Genomic DNA, 27,863 nt, shown 5'->3' with positions numbered 1-27,863 from the left:
CAAAGGAATTTAAAAATAAACTCTATGTGTTCTTTTGAATTCCACCAATGGAAGCATAACTTTGAAGCTAAGATCAGAGTTAGGTGTTGGGAAGCCTGAGCCCTGTACCACTAACCCTTCTGCATCTCATTTCACGAGCCTGGGTTACCCCACGTGTGTTCTGCTTTCTTATGCCCAGAATTTCGTGGTATGACTCGTGGACTCGCTGTGTGATATATGTAACCACATCTCCATCCTGGATGTCCTGGGTGGAATTAGCAGACCCCTTCCTTACTGTAAAATTGACAATTAAAATGAGTACTCCTGGTAAAGCACTTCACTGAAGACTCAATAAATGCCAAATCCCTTAATGTTACCAGGCAGCACAAACTTAAAAAAAGAAAACCTCTAGCTAGCGTTCTTAGTTTAATGGAACTTAGAGAAACAGTTTTTTTATATATATATAATTTTAGTATTTTATGTGTTTAGGGGATCTATGCTGAAATCATATGATAGCCCATTAAAATTTTGCCAAGAATCTTTTAGGCTCTTGGTCAGTAAGTGAACGCAACCCTGTGCGAGCAGCTGAGAGCATCAGCAGCTTTCCCATCACTGGTGCTACTGACAGTGAACCATCTGACTCGGCGGGTGCTGGTGCTTGTCAGGAGTCACGTCTGAAACCTGTGCAGTTGAATAATCACAGCATCTGTAGTACCAGATCATTTCACACAGTAAGCGTAGGGCAGAATAAAGCAGTGTGATAGCAATAATCATCTGTAGATGTGGCAAAGTCTTTTTTTTTTTTTCCTTCTAGAGCCACTGCTGAGTTCTGAGAGCAGCCAGATGTTCAAAAATGTAGTATTATTTTTAAACATATGAGTTGGCATTTTGAAATACCATAAAATAACCTGAAATTCAACTCTTCAGGAAGCAGCTAAAACATCTTTGACTTTTTTTTTGAAGTGACTTAAATGGAGCATTATTGAATAAAAGAGCAAATGAAAACAATGCCCGTGTGATAAAAGCAGAAAGCCTTTATCAAATTAGAGAGAACTTTCTACTTTTTTTCCTGTTTTCAGGATAAAAAAGAACTTAGATTAACACATTTTTGTATGGAATAGACTACATGAATTAGATGTTAAACATATAAATTCTTATTTCTTTGCCATGAACTCCTGTGGCACGTTGTGGCTGTTAAATAACTATGATGCTTTAGCTTGATGGAAAAGTTAGCAATTAAAGAAATAATTCACTGTATATACCAGTTATATTTTTCCTGAGGTTCCAGGCTTCCATTTATTAAAGATTGTTGTAGTAAGAGATCATTGAATGCACTGTTTCAAACTGTAATTGTATTTTATTGCCTAGGCTGAAGATGAAATTGCTGTTGAATCTCTTTCTTCCCTTTCTAGATCACGTCTCCATTGGAGGGCTTGGGGATAGCTTTTATGAGTATTTGCTCAAGGCATGGCTGATGTCGGACAAGACAGATGAAGAAGGCAAGAAAATGTATTATGAAGCTGTTCAGGTAAATAAGATATTTAAATCTCCCTTTCCATAATAATCTAATCTAAAATAATCCTAAAGAGACAGGCTCTGGGGACAATGTGAAGGATTTATGTCTTTGCCACCACAGTGTTTTTTTTTTTAAAGAATTAGTTTCTCTTTTTAAAAGACTTCATCAAATATAAATGCTAGAGGAATACAGATACTGTGGGAAAAGAGAGAGTCTTGAAGTATAGCTATTTTTTTCCAACTGAAATACAGTCAGTTCTCTCAAACACTGGAGGAGAAAAGTATAAAATATGCAACAAAAAATGTATCTACAAGTAGCTCTCAGGTAGAATTTCAATTCTCTTTTCCTCAGTCTTCACTAAATATATTCCTTTTGTGCTTTTTCCTTATATCCAGGAGGGAGTTCCTCTCTTGTGTTTCGACCTCGTATTTCAGCCATTAGAGTACTTTGATTGTGGTCAACACAGGGAGCGATATATTATGGTAGATAATTATAAATGAAAATAGGTGGTTTTGTTGCACAACGACTTTTTGTCACAAGAGGCATATATTTGCCAGCTTCTCTGAAACAGCCAATTATTCAAATTGGACACAAGAGAAAGTTTTCAAAAAGCAGAATTGTTTGTACTTACATTTTTATCCAGTATTTTATTTATGATCCTTCTGGTCTGTAATTTGCTTTGTTATTGATGGTATTTCCATAATATGCTGTTTTGGGAGAAATAATGGTTTTGTGACACCAGATTGAGACTTGAGAAGTATTAAGTTTAAATTCTTATTTACAGGGTTTCCTTCCAGTCTTGGGCAAATGACCTATTTTCTCAGGTCTCGCTTTCATATATATATAAAAAAGAGGATAATATTACTTTTTTTCCCCATCCTTTCATCTTTTTTGACTGGAAGCTCTCTAGGGCCAGGACTTTTATCTCTTATTAACGGTATGTATGTACAGTGCCTCTGTAGACAAGGCTTTGAGATGCGAGGCAATATCTGCTTATTCTTTCATACGTCTGGAAATGAGCTGTCCCTGGGGAAGAGACTTAAGTCTCCTTATACTTCCCATAGCACAGAAAGTGGTGACGTTAAAAAAAATACAACCCTGGCTCATTGCGACTATGTTTTTTTCATCGGAGAGAAAAGTCGTATGTGATGATTTGAGGGAGGGTGTGATAACTGGTGGTAGTAAATTTGACGACTAAGTATCCTCTGCTAAGAAAATCCTGCCTTTAATTTTGTAAGTGCAGATTTGGATGCAGCCAGCCTCATTTTCACTGCTAACATGGTTTCAGCTTCAGAGCAAAAGGTGGATTTTAAATTAGGTTTGGGTGCATTTGAAGCTATAACATAAAAACAGTGATCCTGTAATAGCTCAGCCATTAGCTTGGTAGCCAAAAAGAGAGAACAAAGTGTCTGATAAAACGGTATCAGTTCATCTTACCATGGAAGGCATTTTGAAGCACGTCAAAGCTGCTTCAGTCTTCTACTTCCACTGGTTTCATACCATCAGTTTTTCTTTTAAATACATTCTTACACAGGCTAAGCACTAGTGCATAGACACGTGTGGTAAAAAATGCTATTCTGGAAACTGCTGCAGGTAGAATATCCCAAATGTGGTGTGACCATCACCCTTATTGGCAGGAGTGAGCACGTTGCCTCCTGTCCTGCCAGCGAGCAGCCAGGGGCATATTGATCCCGGATGGTAACAGAGTCCAAGAGAGCTCGGTGCCTCGATGGCCAGCTCTGGGCTGCTCCTACTAAGGCTGAAGGTTCACCTCCCCCTGATTTGAGCGCAGCTGGAGTGAGGTACATCAGGAAGGCTCTCTTGCCTTACGCCACATGAGTGGGTGTGCATCCCGTGTCAGCTGGGTCGTGCCTGAGTTCCTCCTGAGCCAGCCCCAACCAAACTGCCCAGAGGCTGGAGAGCCACCTGCTGTTGGCTGGTCATCGGGGAAGAGGACCAGGAAAACTCCGAGGTGTGTCTGTGCAGGGTGCAGCAGCACGGCTTTGTTTAAATTCACACCTTGGCTATACCAGGATAACAACCTTCTCGGGTACGAAAGCTGTCATGGGCATCCCAAGGTCCCAGCGGGGAGCAGAAGCGGTGATGGCCACCACACTGCGCAGCCGGTTCTCCTTGCTGGGAATTGAGCTGGGGGAGCAGAATTGCCTGGTCAGCAACATCACTGAGTGTGGCAGTATCAATGACAGGGTCTGAGCTCTGCTGTGTATGACTAGATTTAAAGTATCTATTACCTTAATATTTTTTAATAGTGCTAACTCTTAAGCAGTCCAAGTATCGTGTCTGTCCAGAGTATGAGTGTTTGAGAGGGCCAAATGATCACTAAATATGTGCTAGATTTCACCATGCTGCTGGATGAATGCTATTTCCAGTATTTTCTGAGCCATGGCATTCATGTTCTCTGTTTTCTATACCAAGGTATATCTGTACCAAAGCTGAAAGTGTACGTGCAGCCTCTGGAGGTACAGCTTGATGTTCTCATGTAGCTTGTTCAGAAAACTGCAGGGAAGTTGCAGTCTCATAGAAACTGCAGGCTGTTTGGGCCCCATTGAGACGCCAGGTTCTTCACCAGAGTAACTGGCCCGTTTTGATATTGGCTTTATTGCTATCGATCCCTTACTTATCTAAATTAAAGCTAATTTAAGTGTCTGCACAAGCAGCAGTCTTTCTTTATGACTAAGCCTACGTGATTTGGGCGTTCTGAGTCTGCTTCATATTTTCTTAGATAAATTTCCCCCGACACTTTCAGAATCAATTTTAAGACTACGCCAAAGGGAACGGCGTGAATATTCCTGGCCATGGGGTCCAGCACATGCTTACCAAATTCTGAAAGAGCGATGTGAAGATTTGATGCCTAATTCAATATCTTCCGCTATTGAGAAACTACAAATGAAAACATATCGTGAGTTATAATTCACTGTGAAAAGCTGAAATTTATTTAGATAAAGCTTTGGGGTTATTTCTTATATTGTTCTGTAACTCATCTTAAAAACAGAGTTCTTTCTATGACAATTTTTGCAGCACCTATAGATTGTTTTATGGCTTAAGTTAAAAGCAATAATTAAGATGTCAAACTAGATTTAAAAACAACTTCTGCTTGCCATGAATAAGATGCGTATTCGGCTGATGCCATTTAAAGAAGAGTTTATTTCTAATGGGAAAAGGGACAGAGATAGTCTTATTTTGAATACCAGAGCATCATATGAATGCATTTATAAGGCCATCAGAGGGATTCATAAACTCTAGAATTTGCACAAAAAGACAAGTGAATGTCTTTTTAATGTAAGTTATTTTTCTCTTTTGAAAAGCAATGCATATAATGTCCCATTTCGCATAATACAGGAAGTAAGAGATGTTCTTAAACTGGTTTTAATGGATAGCATGCAACATTTAGTTACAGAACAAATGTCTATTCAACTTTTAGTCGTATTTTGAGAATGTAACTGCCCATAGAATAATGTTTCGGTCTTTGCAAGAATCCAGGATGGGAACCATCCCACTCTTTTCAGTTAACAGAGCTGATCTCTGAGACACAGTTGTGTACGTTTAGAACATGGTAATTTAGAACAAAAATGGACCTTGTGGGTCCATTTGTATCTAGTCTAGCAACAGCAGTGTCACAAGCAAATGCATCAAATAGTCCCCTCTTGAATGTGCCAGACCTCATTTTCTAAGTTGAAGGGCAGTTTTCCCACTACTCCTGTTACTAGGTTGTCTCACGCTTGATGTCCAATGGCCAGGTATCTTTTCCAGATTTTGCCATTACATTTATTTGTTGCCATTGCTGCAAGCTTTCTGCATCTTAAATATTTCTTCTCTCTCTCCGATACTGTCTTCATCCCTTCCTGAGTGTATTTCTGGACAAATGGCATATCTAAAGGCTGTAAAAAGTACAGTAAGTTGGTCCAGAAAAACTTCACAGGAAGAGGGAGAATCCCTCGCCAGCACTCCCCGAGCAGCTCAGTTCAGGGCAGCCCAGGGTGCCCCCGTGGTATGAGAGAGGTAAAGCCTCTGTGATCTGCAGCTTTACTTTTAGAAAGGAGCAGTTTACTTTTAGACATTTACATTTGTTAATTTTTCTTACAACTGCTCAGAATATTGTAACAAGAAAACTAGTGATCTCTGGAGAACCTAGCAGGTGGAAGTAGAAACAATGGAACTAGCAAAAAGAAGAATAGAAGTTGTGAAGCAGTGCCAGGGCCATTCTCTGCTAGATTTCAGCAGCACTCCTGCCAGTCAGCCTTTTGCTGGGCTGGGTTGTGCAGCTAAGGAATGCAGTAGCCACTTTGTGGGTATCAAAAGGTGAAAAAGTCATTTTTGGCCTCAGGATTTTGAGCGTTCAGAAAATATATAGGGTCGCTTTTTAATTTTTTATAGTTTTTTGGGGCATGTTGTTAACTTTTGAGACTAGCCTTGATATACTCAGTTTGTGCTTTGTCAAAGGACACTATACAGTTTTGATTTTGTTTTGGGGGGCTTTTTTAATATATTTAATCATCAGCATTAAGTAGTGAACATTTTTCAGAGCTGTCGAGATTTCCGCCCTCGAGATAAATAAAGCAAATCCACGTAGACTCCTTTCTCATTGAAATGAGGGAGAGAACAAAGTGGTGTTAGCAAAATGAAAACAAGATATTGGCAGATAGGCCCTTTTCATCTCCAGAGTTTCACGAGTCTGTTTAACTGTGGTGACAGTCTGGTGGCCGGTCTGTGCTGATTGCAGTTCCCGTTACACTGCTTGAAGCGGCTGGCTTTGTGATCGCAGTGATCTTAAAAACTACTTAACTAATGTGGACAATGACAGAACTGCAACAACTCAGAACAGTTTGTCATGCTGGCTAAAGCCAAAAGGGTATTAATGAATTGAACATCCAATACTCGAACACTTCTTGGCGTTGAAGGAAATGCGTAAATGGGGCAGGCAGGGCGTGCAATGGGAGCCAGCTTCAGAGCGAGACTGTCGGTGCAGGGCACCCAGCATTCCCACTGCAGACTTTTATTTTATTCTTTGCGGGGGGGGAGAGGGGAGTGTTGTCTATAACTTAAATGTGTAAACATGAAGGAATAAGTAGTTTATTTACATATTTAGTCAGCTGTCATTTTAAAAATATTTATCACCCAGCTGCATTGGTGTTCTGCACATAGCGATAGTGTAACTGCATTATGTAGGAACACAAGATTTATTACATTTAACAGATGAGAACGTTCAGGGGACTCGCTGCTCCTTTTTATTCTCTTCGCTGTATTTCCCCTCTTGACAGGCGTTATGAGGCTCTCTACAACTGCTTACAGAAAGCATCAAGACTGAAGACAGGCTTCTGCAGATTGTTAAATTCTTAATGATATACTTATAACTGCACAATGCCTATATTTTGGACTACAAAAAGTATTTATTTAAATGTTTTGCTTGTTTATGGACTGTCAGGAGAAGCAGCGAGCTATAATGTTGTTTGAACTTTTTAAGGAGGATTTTAACTAGAAAAGTCCTGTGAGAGAAATTGTCCCCTTTTGGCTCTTGTTGTCAGAGCAGCCGTGTCCCTACTACTTGTGCTATTTTTGACAGCAACAAAATCTTGTCAGGAGCCATAAATATTCTAGAATATTCAGGAAATACATAATGTAACATTTTGAGAGTGACTTGCTTTGATTCATGCCATTCCATTAATACTGTTTTAAGAATATGAATACGTCTCGTCTTCCGGTAGCAGACAGCATTAAGTACATTTACTGCAAGAGCATTGGTGCTCTTAGAGACACTAATAGACCTACACGGGGGGGAAAAAAAAGTGTAAGTAGATTTTCAGACAAAAGGAAATTATCAGCTTTACCTTAGAACTTAATCATCTTTTAGTGGTCAAATGGATAGGTATCATAGTAGTTAAATGTTTACCAACATTTCCGTTTTAAAAACTTAGGCATCTCCATTGTAAGCATTCGCATTTCATTTCACACATGAGCTTGTCTATGTAACACGTCCTAAGTCCAAAATCAGTCAGTGCCTTATTGCTTTCAAAATGTTTCTTATATATTGTGTTAAAAAAATGAAAGTTCTTCTGTGTTCAAGAAATGAAAGTTCTTCTGTGCTCAGATTTCAGTTTTGATTTTTAAAGTGCAGTTTAGTAAGCAGTGAGGACCTCAGGATAAGAAAATGGCATTTTATTTGGCAGAAGTATTTAAATAAATTGTAACAAGGGCTTAAACTTCCTGTTCCATCCTAGTTTTTCTGGCAGTACGCTTCCACCTGCTTCATAGATCTTGTAATACTTATTTAAAACCTGTATGAAGGATATTTAAGAAAACAGAATCAACTACTAAATATAAAGCTTTAAAAAAATTGTGCAATCTTTTTCTGCCCTCTCCAAAATGGCTATAATAATGGCTCAATGCAAATCTTAAACTTTCTATAATAAACTCATTGGATAAATTTCACGAATTGTAAAGATTGCTGAAGAAAAGTATCTATTGCATTAGATTAACTCAACAGAGAAAATATAAGGGAAACTCAAAAGTCAAGAACAGGCAGTTGACTTATAAACTCACAGCATGGAAACCCACAGTGATCCTGACCTGTCTGCTGTGTGCTGTTTCAAAGCAATAAAATGTAAAGCCTTAAATATTAAAATAAATAAGCAATTGCCATTATACGTCTTTGAATTATTGGAAATATCATGTGATAGAATTCTTTCATACTCACTTCAAATTGTCAAAATACTGTTTATGAAGAAGATTCCTAGGGAAAGAAAAATATATTAAAAGTTTGGACTGAGATAATTTATAGTGCTTTGTTGCAAAGAAGCCTGCAGAGTTGTAATTACCCCCAAAGCAAACATTATAAACCCCGGAAATTTAGAACTAGGATCATATTTTTGAAGTTTCAAATTTATTAAGGTATGGAAATATGTAACTATGACTGGCAAGATGGTTTTATCTCCAGCTACAGTGACATCTTGAGGTGGGAAATGAAACACCTAGTTTTTGTTGTTAAAACAACAGTAGTCATTGAAATTCATTAATCATAATTAAACTATTATTCTAAAAGGAGAGGTAAAATGCCTAAGTGCTGGAGGAAGTAGAACTGCAGTTTTATATTGCATTTTGAGGTTAGTAGTTTGTTATCCCTGCTCCTTTAGCAGAATTAACTATTTTGTGGCCTGCGTTTATTTTGAGTTGAGCAACTTTGAGGTACAGGACATTTTTCCTGAGAAGCCTACATCTGTGCTCTGCAGGGATCTCGTTAAATAGTTTTATTACCTGTCAGTATAATCCATCAAGAGAATACCCTCTATTAAAAATAAGCTTGTTGATTAGGTTTTTTTACTCATTTGAACAGTGAGATTATTTCAGCTCTGCATCCTCTATAAGCAATCCAATTCAACATCCTGAACAGCTCAAAGGGTAAATGAAGGACTTCCCAATCACAAAATCAGGTCGGAGATTGAGGAAGGGGGGGTGAAGGCAGCGTTTAAGCTGCTTTTTGTCCCTAGCAATCCCCAAAGGCCGGGAGGAGCTGACACAGTAGTGTGTATGAGGGTCCCAGCTCCCTGACACACAGGTTCTCCTGGTGACCCCAGGGCAGGCACCAAAGAAGAACGGAGGAAAATGGCAATTTTTTAGGAGGGACCAGTTCTGCTTCATTTTGCAAGTGTGAGGACTGGTAGTATAATATAAAAGCTAAGGAACAGGCTGATAAGCAGAGAACACAAAACACATCGCCTTAAGAAAGGGAGCAGGAGGGGGAGGAAATCAGGTTGGGAAAAATTGAAGAATTTCTTTTTTTTTTGGTGCTGTCAATAACAGAGATTACACACACGCAATGTGCAATCCCATAACCTAAACAATTCATAACGTCTCATTCACTGCAGTTCTTCCAGTGTGACAGATAGGCAGGGGCATAATTTTAACATGTGAACTCATGAGAAAGATGCCAAGAGTAATACAAGGTGCACCTGAGTCACAATTCAAACACTAAACGGGACTGTTAGCGTTTCTAATTGAGTGCTCAAGCGTTTTTACAGTTGTTGTATAGAAGGAATAATTTCCCACAAGATGGAAAAAAAAGTAATTTAGCTAAAGGCTTTATTGCAGTGAGGATTGTAAGCAGCACCTTACATAAATGCACAAAAAAATATAATTGCCAGGAACTGTTTCAGCTGTAAAAGTCAGTCTGGCTGTAAGAGCTTGCAGGTACACCACAAACTGTATGCCGTATCAGCTTTACATGTAGTAAATTAATTTCTTTAAATATCTGGCAAATGTTGTTTATTTTCCTTTAGTTTCCCTTCTTTCTCCTCCTTTTTTATCCACTGCAGTCTAAAGTCAGGTTGTCTCAATTTTGTGTTTTTTTTTCTGGTCGCTCCCAGGTAGCATCTGCTATTGCTCCCATTGGGAACAAACATTTGCAGCCACGTCTTTTATGTTGCACAGTCTTTCTGGTTTACCTTGATGGAAAGAAAGAAATTACTATTGGAATTGCAGAAATACAATCTGGAAAACAGTAACATGAAGTTTCCATTTACTTAAAAGAAAAACTGTACAAGTTTCAACTAATTTTCCATCAATAATGTATTTGCAGCTAATCAAAGACCACGTTCTTCTAGCCTTTTTTATTCTTTGCAGATACTGTATATTGGTTTATATTGACAATATTCATCACAGTAAAATGAAATAATAATTGCTATAGTGATAAATATGACACCACCTGACCTGCAAGCAGTGCAGGTAGGAATTGTTCGTAAGTGGGGACCAAGTTGTAATAGAGCTTGACATAAGAGGTTCCACTCGAATATGAGAAAGAATTTCTTCACGGTGAGGGTGACAGAGCCCTGGAACAGGCTGCCCAGGGAGGTTGTGGAGTCCCCTTCTTTGGAGATTTTCAAGACCCGCCTGGATGCAGTCCTGAGTAGCATTCCCTAAGCAATCCTGCTTCAGCAGGGGAGTTGGACTAGATGATCTATACGGTCCCTTCCAACTCTAAAAAACTTCAGTGAAATTCAGAGCTGCAATTCAAATAAACATGTCCCTTTTTTAAGCGTTTCAGGGAAGCGACTGGTCTCAGGCAGAGGGCAGATGAATAGCGGTGAGAGAAGGGAAACCTATTTCTGATGAAAACAGTTTGTCCAGCTCAGACAGAGAATGGCCCATGAAGAAACTTCTCAGATTTAGTTGAAGCCTTTGACCATCCCACCGTAAGCTCCCTGGCAGTGGTTTTGTGAGCTCTGCTTGGTGAACCACCCAGTGCCACAAACAGCCACCGGCCCTCTGGGAAGAGACACTCCTCTGCCTTTCACGCTTTAGGAAAGCTGTTTGGTTGAGGTCAGTTTGCTTAAATCATGTAACTTCTGCAAACTATTACTTCATAAGCAAATAAATTCAAATGAAGTTTAGGCTTTACCGAGTTACAGTATTTGTTTTCCTGTCTTCCAGAATAAGAGTCTGTTGAGTGCTGATGGACTTGCACACTCGGCCCCCTTGGGCTTATGGCCTCTGAAGGGCATTTGCACATATCAAAGGGTATTTGGATTTCATGTCGGGGTAGGAATGCTTAGTTACTTAGCATGCCATTGATAACTTTATATGCATCAGTATAGGTATTATCTAGCACTCGGGGACCCATGATTGTACAAAGTACGACATGGCAATTTGAGAGTCTGTAATAGATCAAATAATTACCTAATAAAAATAGCTTTAAATAAGACACATAAGAAAAATAACTTTTAATAGGCATATGTACCAGTTCTTAATAGGACCCATTTATAAAACCAAGATAATTTGTTTTACTAAACATGAATAATTAATTTGGAAAGATATTTTTATTTTGTGACATTCTTAGCATCAATTTACATCAGTTTGTTAGTTTCTTAACACCAGTTTGTTAGAATAATTTTAAACTTTCCCAAGCGGAAGTCATCTTTTTTCAGCCTGAACTTTAATCTTGAGCCAAAAGAGAGGTAAAAACTCTGAAAGACTAATTGGTATCGCAAAATCCATTTTCATACTACAAGAACCATTTCTCTTTGAGCTACTGTAGTTCTGAAGGTGCATGATCACTGTCATTTCTGTCAGGTACAGTAATACTTCATCCTGTCTCTCATTAATTCTTTACTGAAAAAAAAATGCAATATAGGTAACAGTAGCCATCAATCTATTCTTAAATTTGTTTATTTTTTAAATAAATTCTGACTCAACAACTAAGTGACAAGTAGAGTTATCAACTATTGCCAGAATTGTTGATTTGGTGACATGGGGATGCCATGCTGAAAGGTTTAATGAAATGTAATTAAATGGAAAATTTTTCATTTCTGAACTTGGTTTTAGGCAGCTTGTTTCTTAGAATATCTACATATTCTGAAAGCTATTTCCCACAAAACTGTTGTGTTTTTTAACAATAAGGCGTCCCATTACAAGATATAAACCGGTTAATTAAAATGCAAACAGCACTCTGTTTTCTGATTCTGGAAGTTTTCCAGTTATTTCTATCTTCTCATAAATTTTGCCTGTTTATGCATTAATACATTTTGTAGCAGGTTCTTTGATCTCTGTTCTGCCAGTTCTTCAATTATAAATTCAAATATTTTATACCCCAAGCACAAAGGACGTGTTAAAAAAACTTATTTTTTTAAAAAGTACCTATGTATTCCACTACTAGTTTCCCAACCTGACAGAAAAGCTTTTTTTATATGTACTCGGAAAACACAGCCACTCGTTAGCTCGACAGCAACTCAGCCACTGTAATTCTTTCATTTTCCATAGTGGGGTCTGTGGTTTGGGTGCTTAAGGAAACTGTTCTCCCACCTTTCCCCCTTCATATTTAATTCCTCTTTTTATAGCTTAAATTATGCAGGATTTATTTAAAGCACAGAAATCTTCATTATTTACTGCTGCTTTAAAATTAAGGTACACTTGTCAGTAGATACTAGTGCTAAAAACATATAATCGAGGAGGAAAGAAAAGGATGGAGGAGTTTTCTGAGCCAATAATGGGTCTGGAGGTGGGCAGAAAACATCCTTACTAAGTGCTTTGCGCTAAAGTTAGTGGAAAACAAAGTGTAGTTTTCAATGTGATGTCTTGGCACAAAAAAACCTACTTAGTAAGTAAAACTTGTACAATTATTCTGCTGATGCTTCTAGTTTAGAGAAGATTTTTCATGCTTATAAAAACAACCGTTACAGACATTTAAAAGGGAAGAAATAACTACGATCAATACCTTCTTTTTATAACACTTTTCTTTTTTTAAGTCTGGCTTTTTTGTTAATAGTTCTCTGCACTGATATTTTATTCATGCTTCTGCTCTTGTATATACAATACGTGTTGAGTATTGCTTCTGGATCTTAGGATTTCAATAGAATAAACCAGACTACTGCTGGATAACAATGTATGATAGTGTCGTTCGTCTTCTCTCCATTACCCTTCAGAGAGTAATAGCTTGCTTTCTGTGCGGGCTTCTAATTAATGTGTTCTTCTGCATCTCCTCTATTGTTTTAATTCTGTTCTTCTCATAAGGGAAGGTTTTTTTCCTGAATTTTGTAATCGGTGACCCTACATTGCTAGTGGCACCAACTTCTAATTCTCTCTAGGACATTTGTATGGTTTTATTCTGCTTGGGTTTTTTTCCAGACCCTATTCTTGATTGACAGCTACAGAGGAATTCAGTCTGGGGGGAAAAACTCATTAGACTTTGGGAATGCCATATAGACTCAGAGGCCTGACGTAATTCAGTGCAGTCACTGAGACAGGCATTTTGAGTATGAGTGACATCTGCATATAACTGACATGAAATTATAGCAATAACCACATGCTTTAAGCCAGAATTACAATGGGGGAAGTATGGAGGATGAAGTGATGGCTAATCACCATTGAAAGTGAAATTCCCTGAAATTGCTCAAAAAAAAAATTGCTCAAAGTAGAAAGGGAACTAAATAAAGGATTTAAAAACAGAATTGTATTTTTTAGGTCTTTCCAATGTTTTTATAACATGTACTGCATAAATTGCTCAAAGTTGTAGCTGAATTAATCATCGTTACTGATGTATGCTAATCTATGTTGGCTTGGCGGCACTTTGAGGTTATGCTGGCTCCATTTTAATTTATGAGCAAAGGCAATATGGAGAAGAACCAACCAACAATCAAGACAACTTTGTCCTCCACACTTTACCAAATGGTACTAAAGGGTTTGCCATCATGTACTTTTACAGGCCATAGAGACTCACCTCATTCGCAAATCAAGCGGGGGGCTGACGTACATCGCTGAGTGGAAGGGGGGACTGCTTGAGCACAAGATGGGGCATCTCACTTGCTTTGCTGGAGGCATGTTTGGCCTTGGAGCAGACGGAGCACCGAATGACAAGACGGGCCATCACATCGAGCTTGGTGCTGAAATTGCTAGGACTTGCCACGAATCCTATGATCGTACAAGTAAGTGCTGTATTGCGGAATTTAATTTCACAATTTGACTTTGTGAAGGTATTTTTGCATAACGCTGAACGAGTCGAATGATGGTGAGAACTCTTCATTTCTGAGCAATCCTGCTTTGCTCTAAAAGTAACTTTAAGAATGGCTGCTCTGTTTTATAAATAATTTCTGTGCACCTGAATCATATCTACTCGCTCTAGTAATTAACATGAGAGCTTTTTTTTTCACTTTGCCAATATCTGTATAGGCAAATACAAATAAGAGAGGGAACCTGTTCATTTATGCATCAGTATAGCTGTTAATCATGTTTTATGCACAAAAAAAATATTTTATTCTCAGTTCTGTTGGTACAATGCTGCAAACAATATAATTGCAGAAAGAAAGTGGATTTCTGTGCAGGAAATTTCTTTGGATTCTTTTATCCTCTTATAAAAATAACCCTGGCAGCATTTCAGGTCCCAGAGTGTATTTTCAAGTTTGATATAGAAAAGTAAATATCCTCATCTCTTAAGCAAAATTTCACACGTTGCTAGTTACACGAATTCTTTCAGAATGCAAATTCTGAAATGTTAGCATCACTGTTCAAACTGGAACTGCTGCTTAAGGCATTGATAAAGAAAGTTCTCTCCTACGCTTAATTATTTACAAAATATTAAAACCAGAATGTGCTTCAGTATCTTTCACAAATTATATAATTTTGGGTAACTTAGCTTGTGTCACGCGAAATGTCGGTTACATAACTTGAAACGTTTTGTAGTGCTTTTATTTTCGCATGTGTTTTTATATTGGCTAGGCATGAAACTGGGACCAGAAGCCTTCAGATTTGATGGTGGTGTTGAGGCCATTGCAACAAGACAAAATGAAAAATACTACATCCTACGACCAGAAGTGATAGAGACCTACATGTACATGTGGCGGCTCACTCACGACCCAAAGTACAGGCAGTGGGGATGGGAAGCTGTAGAGGTAATGTTCTATTGGACTTTTTTCTTATTAAATCCTATTATCTTGTTAAGTGAGCTACTGAACAATATCTGGATATCGGTTAGCGGTTGGAGAGTAAGTAGTTATTTTAAATCAGTAACATAACTCTAATTTCCAGAGATTCATTTACTAAATAGACGGACTAACATAATTTTGACAAAACCCAATACTGCTGGTATTGTGTATTAGAAAAATACCTTGTGATTTCTCCTTAAATACTTCGCAAGTCAGGGTCGTGTTTGGATGTACTGCTCAAGATGTTGAGTATTGCTACTTGTGAATGGAAAGTGCAAACTTATGTCAAATTTGAGCCTTGGACATGGAAATAAGTTTTACGAAGTACATTTTCAACAGTAATTGTACAAAGGTGATTTTAATTAAGGTGATGAAAGCCAAGATGAAGCACTAGATAGTACTGAACATTTAAAAAATGGGTCACTTTCAAACAGCACAGGTCATCTGGACTGAACTCCATTAATGATAACAATCTCCTTTAGATTTAAATTTCCATGCTTCAGCCAGTCGTGCTGAACCTAACTATTTTTGTTTGTCTAGTGCAAGCCTTCCAAGACTTGCACTAGATCTATACTTCTCCTTCCAGTCTATACTGCAAAAACTTGCTGGCCCAATCCGTCATTTCCCTTATTTCAGTGGTTAATCACTCTTGCTGATAGAGATTAAAACCTTTGGATTTGTTTCATCCTCCAGGCATAGGTTCTTACTACACATCTAGAGTTCACTTATTTTCTCCTCACATTGATGTTACCCTTGTTAAGTCGTCTGCCTTTCACTCTTCCTTTGGAATTTCTAAGCAGACTGAGGTCTTATAGGATATACAGGAAGTTGAAGAACATTATTTTTGAGGCTCTGTATACTTAAGGAAAAGCACACAAAAAAGAAAACAAAACTCCCTGCAACATTTTGCAAAAGAGTGAGAGGTCACTGTCAACAGAGTTGTTGCTTTCCAGGATTTAAAAAACTGCTTGTTTGTCAGTTTGCCCAATACCCCTTGTTTCTAGGAGTGATATCCACCAGTTACCTGGCTCCCTCAACAGCACCTGAGATCTGTAACTGTATTCAATATTTACTGTCTGAGATACCGAACATATCTCAAATTTTGTTGAATATTGTGCAAAAAGAGCATTTAAAGTTTGGCAATTAGATATTCTTGAAGAATGAAACTTAATGCTAGGATCTACTTTCCATAAAAGAATAGCTGCTAGCATTAACCATACTTTAACTCTCTAGCTCCTCCTTGTTTATTTACAGCCATTCCATATCTGCAGTCAACACTGTACTCAGACTGTAGTTATTTAGGATATTTTATTTGCCTCCCTCAGGTGTTGGCTCTATCGGCTCTGAAACAACACGCTTCTGAGTTAATGATTCCAAAGAAATGTTTTTTTAAAAACCTCGAATTTAGAGTGTTCTCTTACTTTCTTCCTCACTAACACCACACATTTTACTACTGGAATCTTCCCAGGCAGATTATAATTGGAATATTTACAATGGCTGTTTATGGAAGTCATCCCACCAGGTTTCAGCAATGCCAAGTGTTCCTTCTCCAGGAGATGTTTTTCCCGAGTCATTGTTGCTGCTCACACTGATAACATTCTTATAAACAATTGAAATGTTTTCCTTATTATTATTATTCTTTACCCTGTTGGTTCAGTTTGTTGGTGTTTATTTCAAGTTTGTACTTTCGTTTACCTTCTTAGTGCTCCCCATGTGTTCCTTGTTTAACATTCTGGTGGTTACCTCCTCTGGCTCTAGCGTAGTGGATTAGAGCCCATGTGTGGGAGATGCAGCTGGTCCCAGTCTGTACAGACCCAGCTTCCGCTGTCCTGATGCGCATCTGAGTGTTTCACAGAAACAAATCTTACCGCTTCACAGAAGTCATACAGTCAGCTGTAGGTTTCAAATCTTTTTTTTCTTTTCTTCCTTCATATTTATAGCCCATACAGCTCCACCTGATACTGGATTTTTTTGTTCCAGCGTGTGTCATGATGATAGCCAGCCACAACTATTTCATAAATTCTGCTCTTGCTCCAGAGAGCACATCAATCCACCCTTTTGTTCTTGGCGAAGTCCCTGACCACTGAATATGGTTGGTTTAATTACAAACACTTGTTGCACAAAGAAGAAGCCGAAACAAGAAAAAACAAGGGCAACAATCAGACCACTTGTTACTGTCCAAAAAAGTTGTTCTTCAGGTGTTTCGTGTCCATTTTCAACTCGTAACACTGGCAGCTCATTACGTTTGTTTCCCAGTGCCCTTGCAGTGGAAGAGGAGGCTGCTCTATAGGTCATGACTTTTAAACTCTCCAAGAAGTCTATTAATTCTTTCTCTTTTATGGACTAAAAAACACGCTCTAGCCTCTCCATTTTTTCTTTAGAAACTTGCTTTGCTGCTTCAATTTGAGTCTAAGATCATTCTCTATGTACTTGAGTGGTTGGAGAAAATGCAGTTATGACCAACAGCAATATCCACTGTTACTGAGTCAGAAAGGTTTTATCAGCTTAGCTCATGAAAGTCTCCCTTTTTGCATTATAAATGCAGCACATATTTTGAATTCATAGCACTTCCTTTGTTTTTTTTCCCCTTTATGATCCTTTGAGGCTCTCAGCCAGTTTTCACTCAGCATAACTGATCTTAGCCACCCTCATTTTCTAAGAACTACCAATTTAAAATGTGTTGGATTGTTTCTTCCCACCCACCACTACCCTACCATCACTGTGAACATCACTGCACTCTGAAACTGCAGGTATGGGCACAAAAGACCGTTACTGCCAGTTAAAGAAGGGTGACAGCCAAGAGACTTTTTATTTTACTAAATGCTGCAAGTGAATGTCCTGTTCCTTTAGTTAAGTGGAAAGTAGCTTTGAGGGGTAAGATGGTTCACGTTTGCATCAATTAGATACCACCGGATGGCTAACATGGTGTGAGTTAACCTCTTGGTCTACATATAACAGTGTGTTCAGGTACCTACACGGTATCTCCCTACAATGAACTCATAAAGAATGCTCTAACCATGTTAGAGCACATAAACCCCAAATCAATTTGCTTTTATTTTACCTCACTCTGTTTAGAATGCAGTTGTTTCCTTGAATAATAGCCTTATCCTTCAAGTTCAAGTTCTCCTTCTGCTGTGCCTTGGAAAACATAATCTTGTGTTTGACATTGAAAATCCAGACACAGATTCAGCATTTTGAATTCATTGCAGGTTGAAGTAGACGAGAGGGAAGGAGTATCAGCCAGGGGAAATTACTTGTTTAAACTTAAGTATATTTGTCACTTAGTAAAAGTGTCCAGGAAAATTAAAGAACCTAAAGATACATAAGAAAAGACAAATAGGCCTGTTATATTTTAAAGGATCACTCCTGCAGAAAAATCCCTTTTAAATATACAATAGGCAGCTTACTCTCCAGTGAAAACTATGGAGAGCCTGACACGCAAGTTAAATATATGCAGATAGCTACAGGGACTCCAGCAAAAACAAGGACATTTAGGATATCTGCTCACAGCAAAACACAGATCTTGGAGGTGATGGATACCTCAGTAATTATTAGTGGCTGTTAGTCCCATCTCTCATCGTAAAATGCTTATTGTGTCTGTTTGCTTGGTTTAGGCATATCTTCTGCCTTTTCATAGTTTTTTGCTATATGTAGTTTGAAACACAGCATCTTTCCCTAAATAAAATCTATGCATCCTGTTGTCACTTCAGTGATATTTGGGATAACTTCAGAAATGGAAGAATTAGTTGTCTTTCATCTCTCCGTCAGGGGTTTGATAAAGCTCCAATACCTGTCTCCACAGCAAGCACCATGTTTCAGAGTAGCGTGGTCCTGAGCAAACATAGTAATCCATCATGCTTCCCCTCATTTTCATGCTGAGAAGTTATTTAGGGCTAAAGAGCATTTTCTGGATTTGTTTTTGAATAATGAGTTATTTTAAATATAATCATCCTAGATTCTTTTCACTCCTTTATTATACTGCACGATACCCGAGAGTTATTATAAAACAGAGTAAGAAAAATGAAGACGCTAAGAATACTTTTGACCTTGTTAAATAGGTCAATTACAAAGAAAAAAGATGAATGAATATTTTTAAACAAAGCAGTGATAACAGAACTAATATTCAAATAAGGTATTGGATAGCAGTCTATTTAAAGAAGTTATGGCTCATACCTCGACATATAGGTACCACCTTTCTAATGTAAACACCTGTCTAAAATAAGGAAAAGCAGCAAAGTTTATTCAATAGTATAACTGTATATACCTTCTACACTTCAGCACCAGGTACCTGTTTTTTGCCCTTCTGTAAACACCCTTCATCTGATCTTTTTTCTCCTTCAAAATTAGCTGTTCATATAGAACACTCCTGTGGGCAGAAAAGAAATTATATTTTTAGGTAGTCTGTGTGCTCCTTTTTATTGTAAAATAGGAATCAATCATCTGTTTTACACCTTTTAACTAAATACACAGTTTGGAAACGAGTTAGAGAAAAACATGTTCTTATTTTTACATCTAAAACATGTTTCATTAAGCCAGCCTCATGCAAGCTTTCTGTCTGCTCCTGTGTGACAGACAAAGCTTTTTCAGAAAAGCGTCAAAGAAAAATAGTACCTACTGCAGAAAAGAAAATTCAGTCACAGCCCAATATCAGAGGTTTCCCAGTGAAAAATGAAATAATTGCAAAGAGAAACCAAACAACTTACATAGAAAATAGAGAGTTGCCTTTCCTTTTTCGAAGCAATTTACAAGAGATAAGTAAAAGACTGGAATTCAATTCTATCACAATAATTTTTAAGCACTAAAATGTGACCAAAAAAGGTGTATGTGACACAATCTTTGAAGGCTGATAGACAAGCCTGTGAGAGAGAGGCTACTGGTATTCCTATTAAAAAAGGAGAAAGAAAATTCTTTTAAAAAAAAAAGAGGTAGGCACACATATCTAATTTTACATTTAGGAAGAGAAGTAAAATGGTAAATTAATAAAAGAAGTGAATAGTTTTCAGAAGGAAAGATATACGGATATGGATTTTCACTTATTTTCTATCTAGAGCTTTATCTAGTTTTCATCTCCCTATCAAAAAAATGTGGCAATTTTTGGGGGGCTAGTTTTATTGTCAGAAGAAGGAAAGCTGACGGATGATTCATTTTGTTAATCCCACTGGGTTTTTTTGTCCCCTCTTCAGGCACTGGAAAAACATTGCCGAGTAGATGGTGGCTATTCTGGCATTAGAGATGTTTATAACAATCATGAAAGCCATGACGACGTGCAGCAAAGCTTCTTCCTTTCAGAGACACTCAAGTAAGTTAAGAAAGTTGACTTTCATTAATATGAAGTAGTTCTGTATATCAACTTTACAGATAAGTATTTATCATTAGTATCCTTGACATTCATTTAACAAAATCTTACTGAAATAGTAGAGCTTTTCTTAGGTGATGGGAAGACAAATTGCCTTTTTTCCCCTTCTGCATCAATAAATTAAATTCTATGACTTCTGGAAATTATCTTTATTTCTGATAAAGATACTTGATAATCTTTGCTGAGAAATTAAGTCTCCTGGCTTTGATAGGATCTAATTATATATGCCAACACTAGTGAAACAAACTGAGTAGACAGAGGACTTATCAGGCTTGTATTGCATACTTTTCTTTTTAAAACTACAGATAAAGGAAAAAGAAGTCAACTTGCATGGTCAGCTTGCATGGCCTGGTAAGAGGAAAACCAAAAGGTTTCGTCATCTGTCACCGTTAAGTTTTTAATGAAATGAAGTTCTCTTTGTCTCTTCACTTTTTTCTTGCTGTGCAAGAGAAAGTTGCAAAGACCAGACAGAAGCAGTCATGCCATTTCAACAGCAAGTGTAGTACTCCAGTAAATTAAATATCATAAATACATTTATGTATCCTGGCTTTTTTTTTTCTGAGATAGTGCACCGCCTCTACTATACCTTTTAAATCAGCCTATCAGAATTAGACCAATAAAATCCTTCAGGGAAGGATTGCGATTGAGAAAAAATAACATCATTTGCTAAGCAGACTTTAATTTCTCAGCAGACTTCAATAATCATTCTACAGTAGCTACTACCCTGTATCAGAGCAATAAATAAAATGTTGGATTTGTTTATTGTTTACTGCTGGTTTTAATGGACCCCATCTTAGTAAGTGGCTGCCCTTACTTTTGAAGAACAATTTAGTTGTTCTCAGAAGTAGAACAGGATTGGACATGTTTTCCTTCCTACACCTTGATATATGTGGGCATTTAGGAGGAAAAAAATTACTATGGTTGTATAAGATCAAAACAATATGTAATAAAATTACCAAGGATTACATGGAAATGAAGTGTGTTGACATTTAACCTCGATAGCCTAAATTTCTTTGTCCTCTGTCAGGACAGGGGTCCTTCTTTTCGTTGGTCTCCAGTTGCTAGTGCCCTTTAGTCCAATCTGAGTTGAGTAGCCCCAAAGCTTTGTGCTAACAGTTGTGATGCTGGGACTTACCGGTGTTTTGTGTTTGGGCAGCTGTTTCCATGGATGCATTCATCTAGGGAAATCAAGTATTTATGTTTCCTGAAAACTACTGTAGTTTCACTCCCCTGATGTGGTCACATCTCTTGCTTTTTTTCTTCCCAGGTACTTGTATTTGCTGTTTTCTGAAGATGATCTTCTTCCATTTGAACACTGGGTCTTCAACACAGAGGCTCATCCTCTCCCTGTTCTTCACAAAGACGATGGGAATAAAGAAGAAAACCAGAAATAGATGAAGATTAAGTTATACTTGTTTCATTCCTTTTGTTTCTTTCCAGGACTTGGGCACATGATTTGGTTTTAAATTCTTCAGTTAAATTTTTAAATCAAGTTTTTTGCAGTCTGTTTTCTTTAACAGTAAATATTTATGAACGGACCTCAACTGATTATGATAAAACTTCATTCCTCTTATCCAGCTGAACCACTTCTTTGAAAAGAAATAGGACATCCCTCCAGATTTTGTTAGGCTGCGGTGTCATCTTGGCCAAAAAGAGCAGAGGGTCTGCATGTTACTCGTTTCCTGTTAGGCTTTTAATTTGACTGCAAAATTCTTTTCTCCTCTGTGAGGAGATGTCTGCTTTAAGCTGTAATATTTTGCCATGTTGCAAAAAGCCATATTGAATTAAGTATAAAGAGCTTTTTCTATTTTTTTTTTGTTGTTGTTCTATGTTAATTTGTTTTGTGTGTCATCCAAGACAAATCTTGTGACTGTGACAGCCTCTTCTTATGCGGGTCTATCATTACTTGGTAAAGTATCTGATGTATTTCATTGTCAATGGAGTCTACGTAGGAATATTTTCATCTCATGCAAACACAACTCTGAAACTGCAGTATACATTGAAATTAGTCTAAACTTAGTTTTTATGAATTTAGCACATTAGTTAGCAGACTTTAGTTTTTCAGATTTTGATTAGACTATTGTAATAGAGTAGAATAAATTGTTTCCTCCCTTTTCTAAGTGGTGTTATTGTCATGTCTTTAGTCAGGCTAATACAGAGTAAAATAAGATCGTCATTTCATATTAAGAAAGGGAGTCTTACCTTTTTTATGTATTTAGTCCAGTAGCTTTCATTTGGTTGGATGGTAAGAAGACAAAGAAATACTCGGTGACATTTTCCTGGAAGCTGAGAATTATGCCGAAGCCAAATCGTTCGGTTTCCTGGGACTTTCTCAAACATTCAGATAGGTTCAGACTTGATCGTTTCTTGTCACAAAGCAATTTAATGTATCTACATGAATAAAATTAGATGTTCAGATGCCTTGAAGAAAACTTGTCTCCTTAAAAGAGGATAATCATTCAGAGAGGAAATTATCCAGTGTAGAACTGAAACTCCCTGAAAGCACCGAGTCTGTCTTCTCTAAGTGACAGAAACGCAGTGTGCTTAAAACGATTCCCTAGGTTAGAGGCCTGGCTTATAAGAAGGTAACAGTTTTGCCAAAAACGTTTTACTTTGTAGCATCACCAAAGGGAAAAAATTAGGCACGATTAATTCCTGTTTCTACTTCAATGTAGTTTGGAGGGGTTTACATGATTATTAAGTCTACCTATGTTTTCATTTAATGACAGGATGATTTTTATATATTTTGAGTAGGGTGTAACCCCTGGCTTCCCATTCTGAGAAAGCACATTATTCACTGATTTGCAAGCAAAACAGATATGGTTCTGAACAGTAATCTTCTTTAAAGGTATTTAGTAGGATAGCTCACATGTCCAGCGTAGCTAATCACACACCTGAGGAAGCACATTTGTTCAGGCATTACAGAGTACATTTTTTCTATACTGATGGAGGTCTGTGATGTAGTTTTTCTTAGGTAGAAGCCAAAAGCAAAGATAACAGATTACATTTTTATACACAGCCGCTGGAGGCTGACCCATAAGCCTGACCCTCTGGAGTCTGTACAGACAGCGCTGCCTCTCTGCTTCCCCTGCAGACGGAGAAGGTGGCACGTGCCACATGAGCTGCCAAAGACATTTATGTAGGGGGCAAGGCAAGACGATCTTCAGGGATGCTGATCCTTCCATCATAGGCCTGGCAGAACTGGGCATTCATAGATGGCAGTTAATAGGGGTACCCTGCTCAGCCTGGGCAACCCGGAGCTGGGAGAAGGGATACAAATGTATGTGCATCTGCCTCAGATAGAGCCTGCTTACATGGAGACAGCACAGTGAGTCAAAACTTTTTGCTACTGCTTTTTTTTTTTTTTTAATTATCAATATTATTTTCTTTTTTTTTTTTTTTTTAAAGTGTGGATTCCCTCATGTGACAATAACAGTTTTCTGAAACGGGATGAGCAAGGATGAAGTCTTGGCTCTCCTCTACTGCAAAGCAGAACTCCTGCTGCTTTTGATACTCCAGCATTTATGTTGTTGGAGGACTATAATATTTCACTGTATTTCTTCAGAAACAGTATTTATAAGGGAGCTTCTCCCCTTATAAATACCACAGAGAATTTATAGCTGTGGAGTAAAAACAAAAAGTTTCTTTCCTCTTTAACCAAAAAGTAATAATAATTACTTTTGTCTTAGTTGTTTTTATTGGGTTATCTGCTGCTGCCTCCCACAGGGTTGTGCATGTGCTGCTATAGGCCTCACATCCGTTAACTAACTCCAATAGCTCAGACAAAACCAGTCTTTGAGAAATGCATTCTGTAAGCCTCTTTTCACGTGGTTTTCTTAACCACAGTATACTCCCCCCAAATGTGTCCGTGACCTTGTCTTTACTTAACAAGCTGAAGAGAAATAGTGGAGAAAACAGATAGCTCTTCTCCGTGTTTCAAAATGCAGGCTACAAACTCACAACTCTTGTATGCATTGGGTCCTATGTACTTAAGTATAAGCTTCATGAGTGTTTCCTTGTAATACAAACATTTAGTATGAATATATATATTTTTTTTTTTTTTAGTTTGGGAGTTCCGATTATTTGAAAGAGCACAAATTTGATGTGACTGGTATTGGTATTCAGGTTGTATGTACAAACTGCACTATACTGTACTTTTTGTAAACTAATGTAAGTAGACGAGAAGATTGTACAACGTGTAGATCTGCCAATTGTAAGAAAAAAACTTTTCATAAACTGAGAATATAGTGATTTTTTCTTCCTTTTTTTTTTTTTTAAATAACCCCAAAACACCAAAGTTAGAGCAATCATTTTGAAACAGTCAGTACTTACCACTGCTTGTTAGATTGCTGAGATAACATGTGTTTTATTTCTCATTCCCTTAGCTAGCTGCGTGGAAGTGGCTAGTGACGGTCACTTTGTGTTCCCAGGCATTCACAAGAGCAAAAGAAATTGCTTCATTGTTGGGGGGTGGGTGGACATTATCTTTGCATAACCACACTGCCTATACTTTTTCCATTTCCTTGTAGCATAATGATGCATTTAAATCTGCATATGTTAAGTCCTAAGAGGTTAATCACTTTTAATGGCACCCACATTTTTTCACAGGGGAAAAAAAAATACGTTCTGATTGTTTGTGAGATAAGTGTTGCATACGTGTTGGTTGTACACAGATTTTTGCAATGCCCAATAGCTCACTGTTTCTATGGTGACTTCATCATACATATTATTCATTTCTATCGTGCATTTAAATTGGTTTTGATTTGTACATAGTCCATCTAGTCTTTTCAGCTTTATATAAACCAAAATTATGGAATACATAATAGATCAAGATGCTTAATTTTTAAGAACTTATATTTGTAAAAATTTCTCTATTGTGAATAAAGTCTTTTAATATATCTGTTCAACTTGTTATAATTTTTCTTAAGTGTGTTACAGAAGTAACTACAAGAATCTGCTGCATAGCCTGCTTTGGCTGCTATACTCGTGGAGTTTTGTGAGCAGATTGGTTTGATACAGATTAGTACTCTGTGTACTTGTTAAGATACTATTGTTAATTAATGGTAGTCAGTGTATAGAATTGCTACCAGAAAAATAAATTTCTAGAAATTTTCATCAATAAAATTCAGCATACCAAATGTATTTTGGTAGAAAGTGAGCTTACTAATGAAGAGCGTGAAGCTGGGAGGTTGGGGGTGGCGGGCAGAAGGCACAGTGAAGGTCAGTCACTCCAATTCATGTTCTGCTCAATACAAGAGGCTTCAGCTAAATACCATTTAGGAGCAAACACCGGAGCAGAGATGACTAGGCTGTCACAGTGCCCAGCGTTACATGACCATGTAATGAAATGCTATCGTTAGTCCGTGCTCCAGAGGAGGGAAGAACAGTTGTCATAGGAACTGTGACTAGATTTTTGTGTTGGAAGGACGTATTGGCAGGATCTCCAATATAAATATTGAAATAACTGCTACATTAGATAGCAGTTAGATATCTAACTAAGTTAGATAACCTTATTTTCTCTGTTTAGTAGAAAGCCTCATCCAAAGATGATAGTGAAATAAACTGCTGTGATTTTACAGAACAGTCTCAGCAGTATCAATTTCTGTCAAAGGACTTACTCATTAGACCCGCTGAAGTCATTTTTGAGGGTAGCTCCTAGACCCGGTGTCTCATTTTTCCGGCAGGGTTGTGGGTGTGCAGCTCTACAGCGCAACCCTTGGGGCAGTCAGCAGGCAGCCCCTCCTGCAGCTGGCTCCAGGACCACACAGACTTGCTACTCAACAAGTTAAACATGAACCAACGCAAACCGTAGTGCATATCCTTATTCACCGGAGATGTAAATACAAGCCTGGGTTAGAATTTCAACTGATTTGGTCTCTTAATTGGAGGCTTGGTGTGGTTTGTTTTCTGCAGGGGAAAAGAGAACTAGGACCGAGTTAACAATTAGTCAAGACAAACAAGATTTGCCCCGCCATCTGCATTGCCCTGTGGCCTTGCTCTGTCACAAGAGTAACTCGGCACTCGAATGACAGCATCTGCCTTCATCCGATCCGCCTTAATCTTGGGATTAGTCTGTCCTGGTTGATCTCAAATGCAGAAGGAAAGATTATGCATCAAAACGCAGTCTGCCAAACCCAGGAAATGGTCACCAAGACTCAGAGTCCCTGTCTGAATACTGTGCACAGAGATAAAACACAGGGTTTCGCTCTCTCTCCTGGTTTTATGCATTTGTACAGGCACAAAGTGGTGGATGGAGCAAGTCACACAGCTGCAGAATCCAGTTAGAGCCCCGCAGGCTGTCAGCATTCAACAGTACCTCAACAGCCAGTGGTTTGACCCTCATTTCTCAGGTATCTGCTCCTGTTTGCACCAGCTCTCACTCGCTCTGTAATTAAAGATCACCATCATCAACCCTCCCTTTGGAAGCCCCTCTCTACAACTTTCACATGCTCTCTAAACTTTCTGTGCACACCTTGTGACCAATTTGTGGAAGGTTGTTTGCCTTTCAACATTCCCATACTGCCATTTTACAGGACATTAAAGACCTCCTCTTATTAGTATTTTATCCCATCATTTCAATCGTGCGTTGCTTTCACACCATCAATCAGAGCAGCACAGAGCTGTCTGGGTGTGCATGTGCCTACTGGGAATATGTGCTGAGCCCCGCTACTGGCTGGACCCGGGGCACGGAGCTGTGGCAGCCTCACCGCTGCCAAGCTGCTGGATTCAGGTGCCCCAACACGCCACGGCCCAGCAGCTACAGATATGGGCAAGGTTTTGGGAGTACCTGTGTGACAGCAACTGTGGCACTGGTTGACCTCAGCTGGTTTGAGCTTTGTTTACTAAAATACACGGTCAAAGTTTTTCAGCTTTCCTGCGCTGCTGTAAGGTCTCACAGTCGTGATCCTGCTGCTCTCACCCAGCAGTTCAGATGTTATAATCCATCTTTTATCTGTAGCCGGAGGCTACTGCTACCATCTACCTGCTAAATACTTGCCATTTAGTAACCTGCACATTCAACAACATTCTATTTTGATGTTTATTCCTTGAAGAACCTCAGTTGTGTGAAACATTTCTGTTTCAGTCCTACTTTTCTCAATCCAGCACTTCACACTTGCTGCAGGGGGCATCTCTGCTTCCCTTGGCTCTGAGTACCTCGGGTGCCCCCCAGCCCCTCTCAAAGGTGGAGACCCTTCTCATGGAAGTGCCTTCTCAGAGCTCGCACCTTTGCTGCTCTTGAATCTTACAAGTCACTGCTTTTTGCTCCTAGCACATTAAATCCCTCAACTTCAAAAGAGCCCTCAGAATAGAAGGAGGCTCATAACCTTGCTGCTTTCACATTTGCAATGTGCAATTGTGTATTCAAACCCATGTGAAAAATTGTTGCTATGTACTGTGGAATGCTATATCCGTAAGCTTTGTCCCGTTCCCTCAATTTGCAATTTAAAATATTACAATGCTCTATTTCAAAAGTACTGTGCAAAGAATTGTATAGCAGGGGGACAAACTAAGGGATGAGCAACACTATACCAAACGCTGTATTTACAAGAGTTTTTATGATGATTTGATTATCTTTCAGCTACAGCTA

The 27,863-nt window shown here is 38.3% G+C and overlaps 1 protein-coding gene across 1 annotated transcript in view; it reads left to right on the top strand.

The window, feature by feature from the left end:
* Positions 1-25,173, top strand: part of MAN1A1 (mannosidase alpha class 1A member 1) — a 140,522-nt gene extending 115,349 nt beyond the window's left edge. Inside the window, exons 8-12 of the mRNA XM_074150341.1 lie at positions 1,392-1,507; positions 13,704-13,923; positions 14,714-14,886; positions 20,103-20,218; positions 21,543-25,173. Of these exons, the coding sequence (XP_074006442.1) occupies positions 1,392-1,507; positions 13,704-13,923; positions 14,714-14,886; positions 20,103-20,218; positions 21,543-21,669 (752 nt within the window). The 3' untranslated portion in view covers positions 21,670-25,173. The remainder of the gene's footprint in view (positions 1-1,391; positions 1,508-13,703; positions 13,924-14,713; positions 14,887-20,102; positions 20,219-21,542) is intronic.
* Positions 25,174-27,863: the final 2,690 nt, after the last annotated feature.

Source organism: Numenius arquata, chromosome 7 (assembly GCF_964106895.1).
Source record: "Numenius arquata chromosome 7, bNumArq3.hap1.1, whole genome shotgun sequence".
NCBI lineage: Eukaryota > Metazoa > Chordata > Aves > Charadriiformes > Scolopacidae > Numenius > Numenius arquata.
Note: the sequence above shows the minus strand (reverse complement) of the source record. Positions and strands in the feature narration are given on the sequence as shown.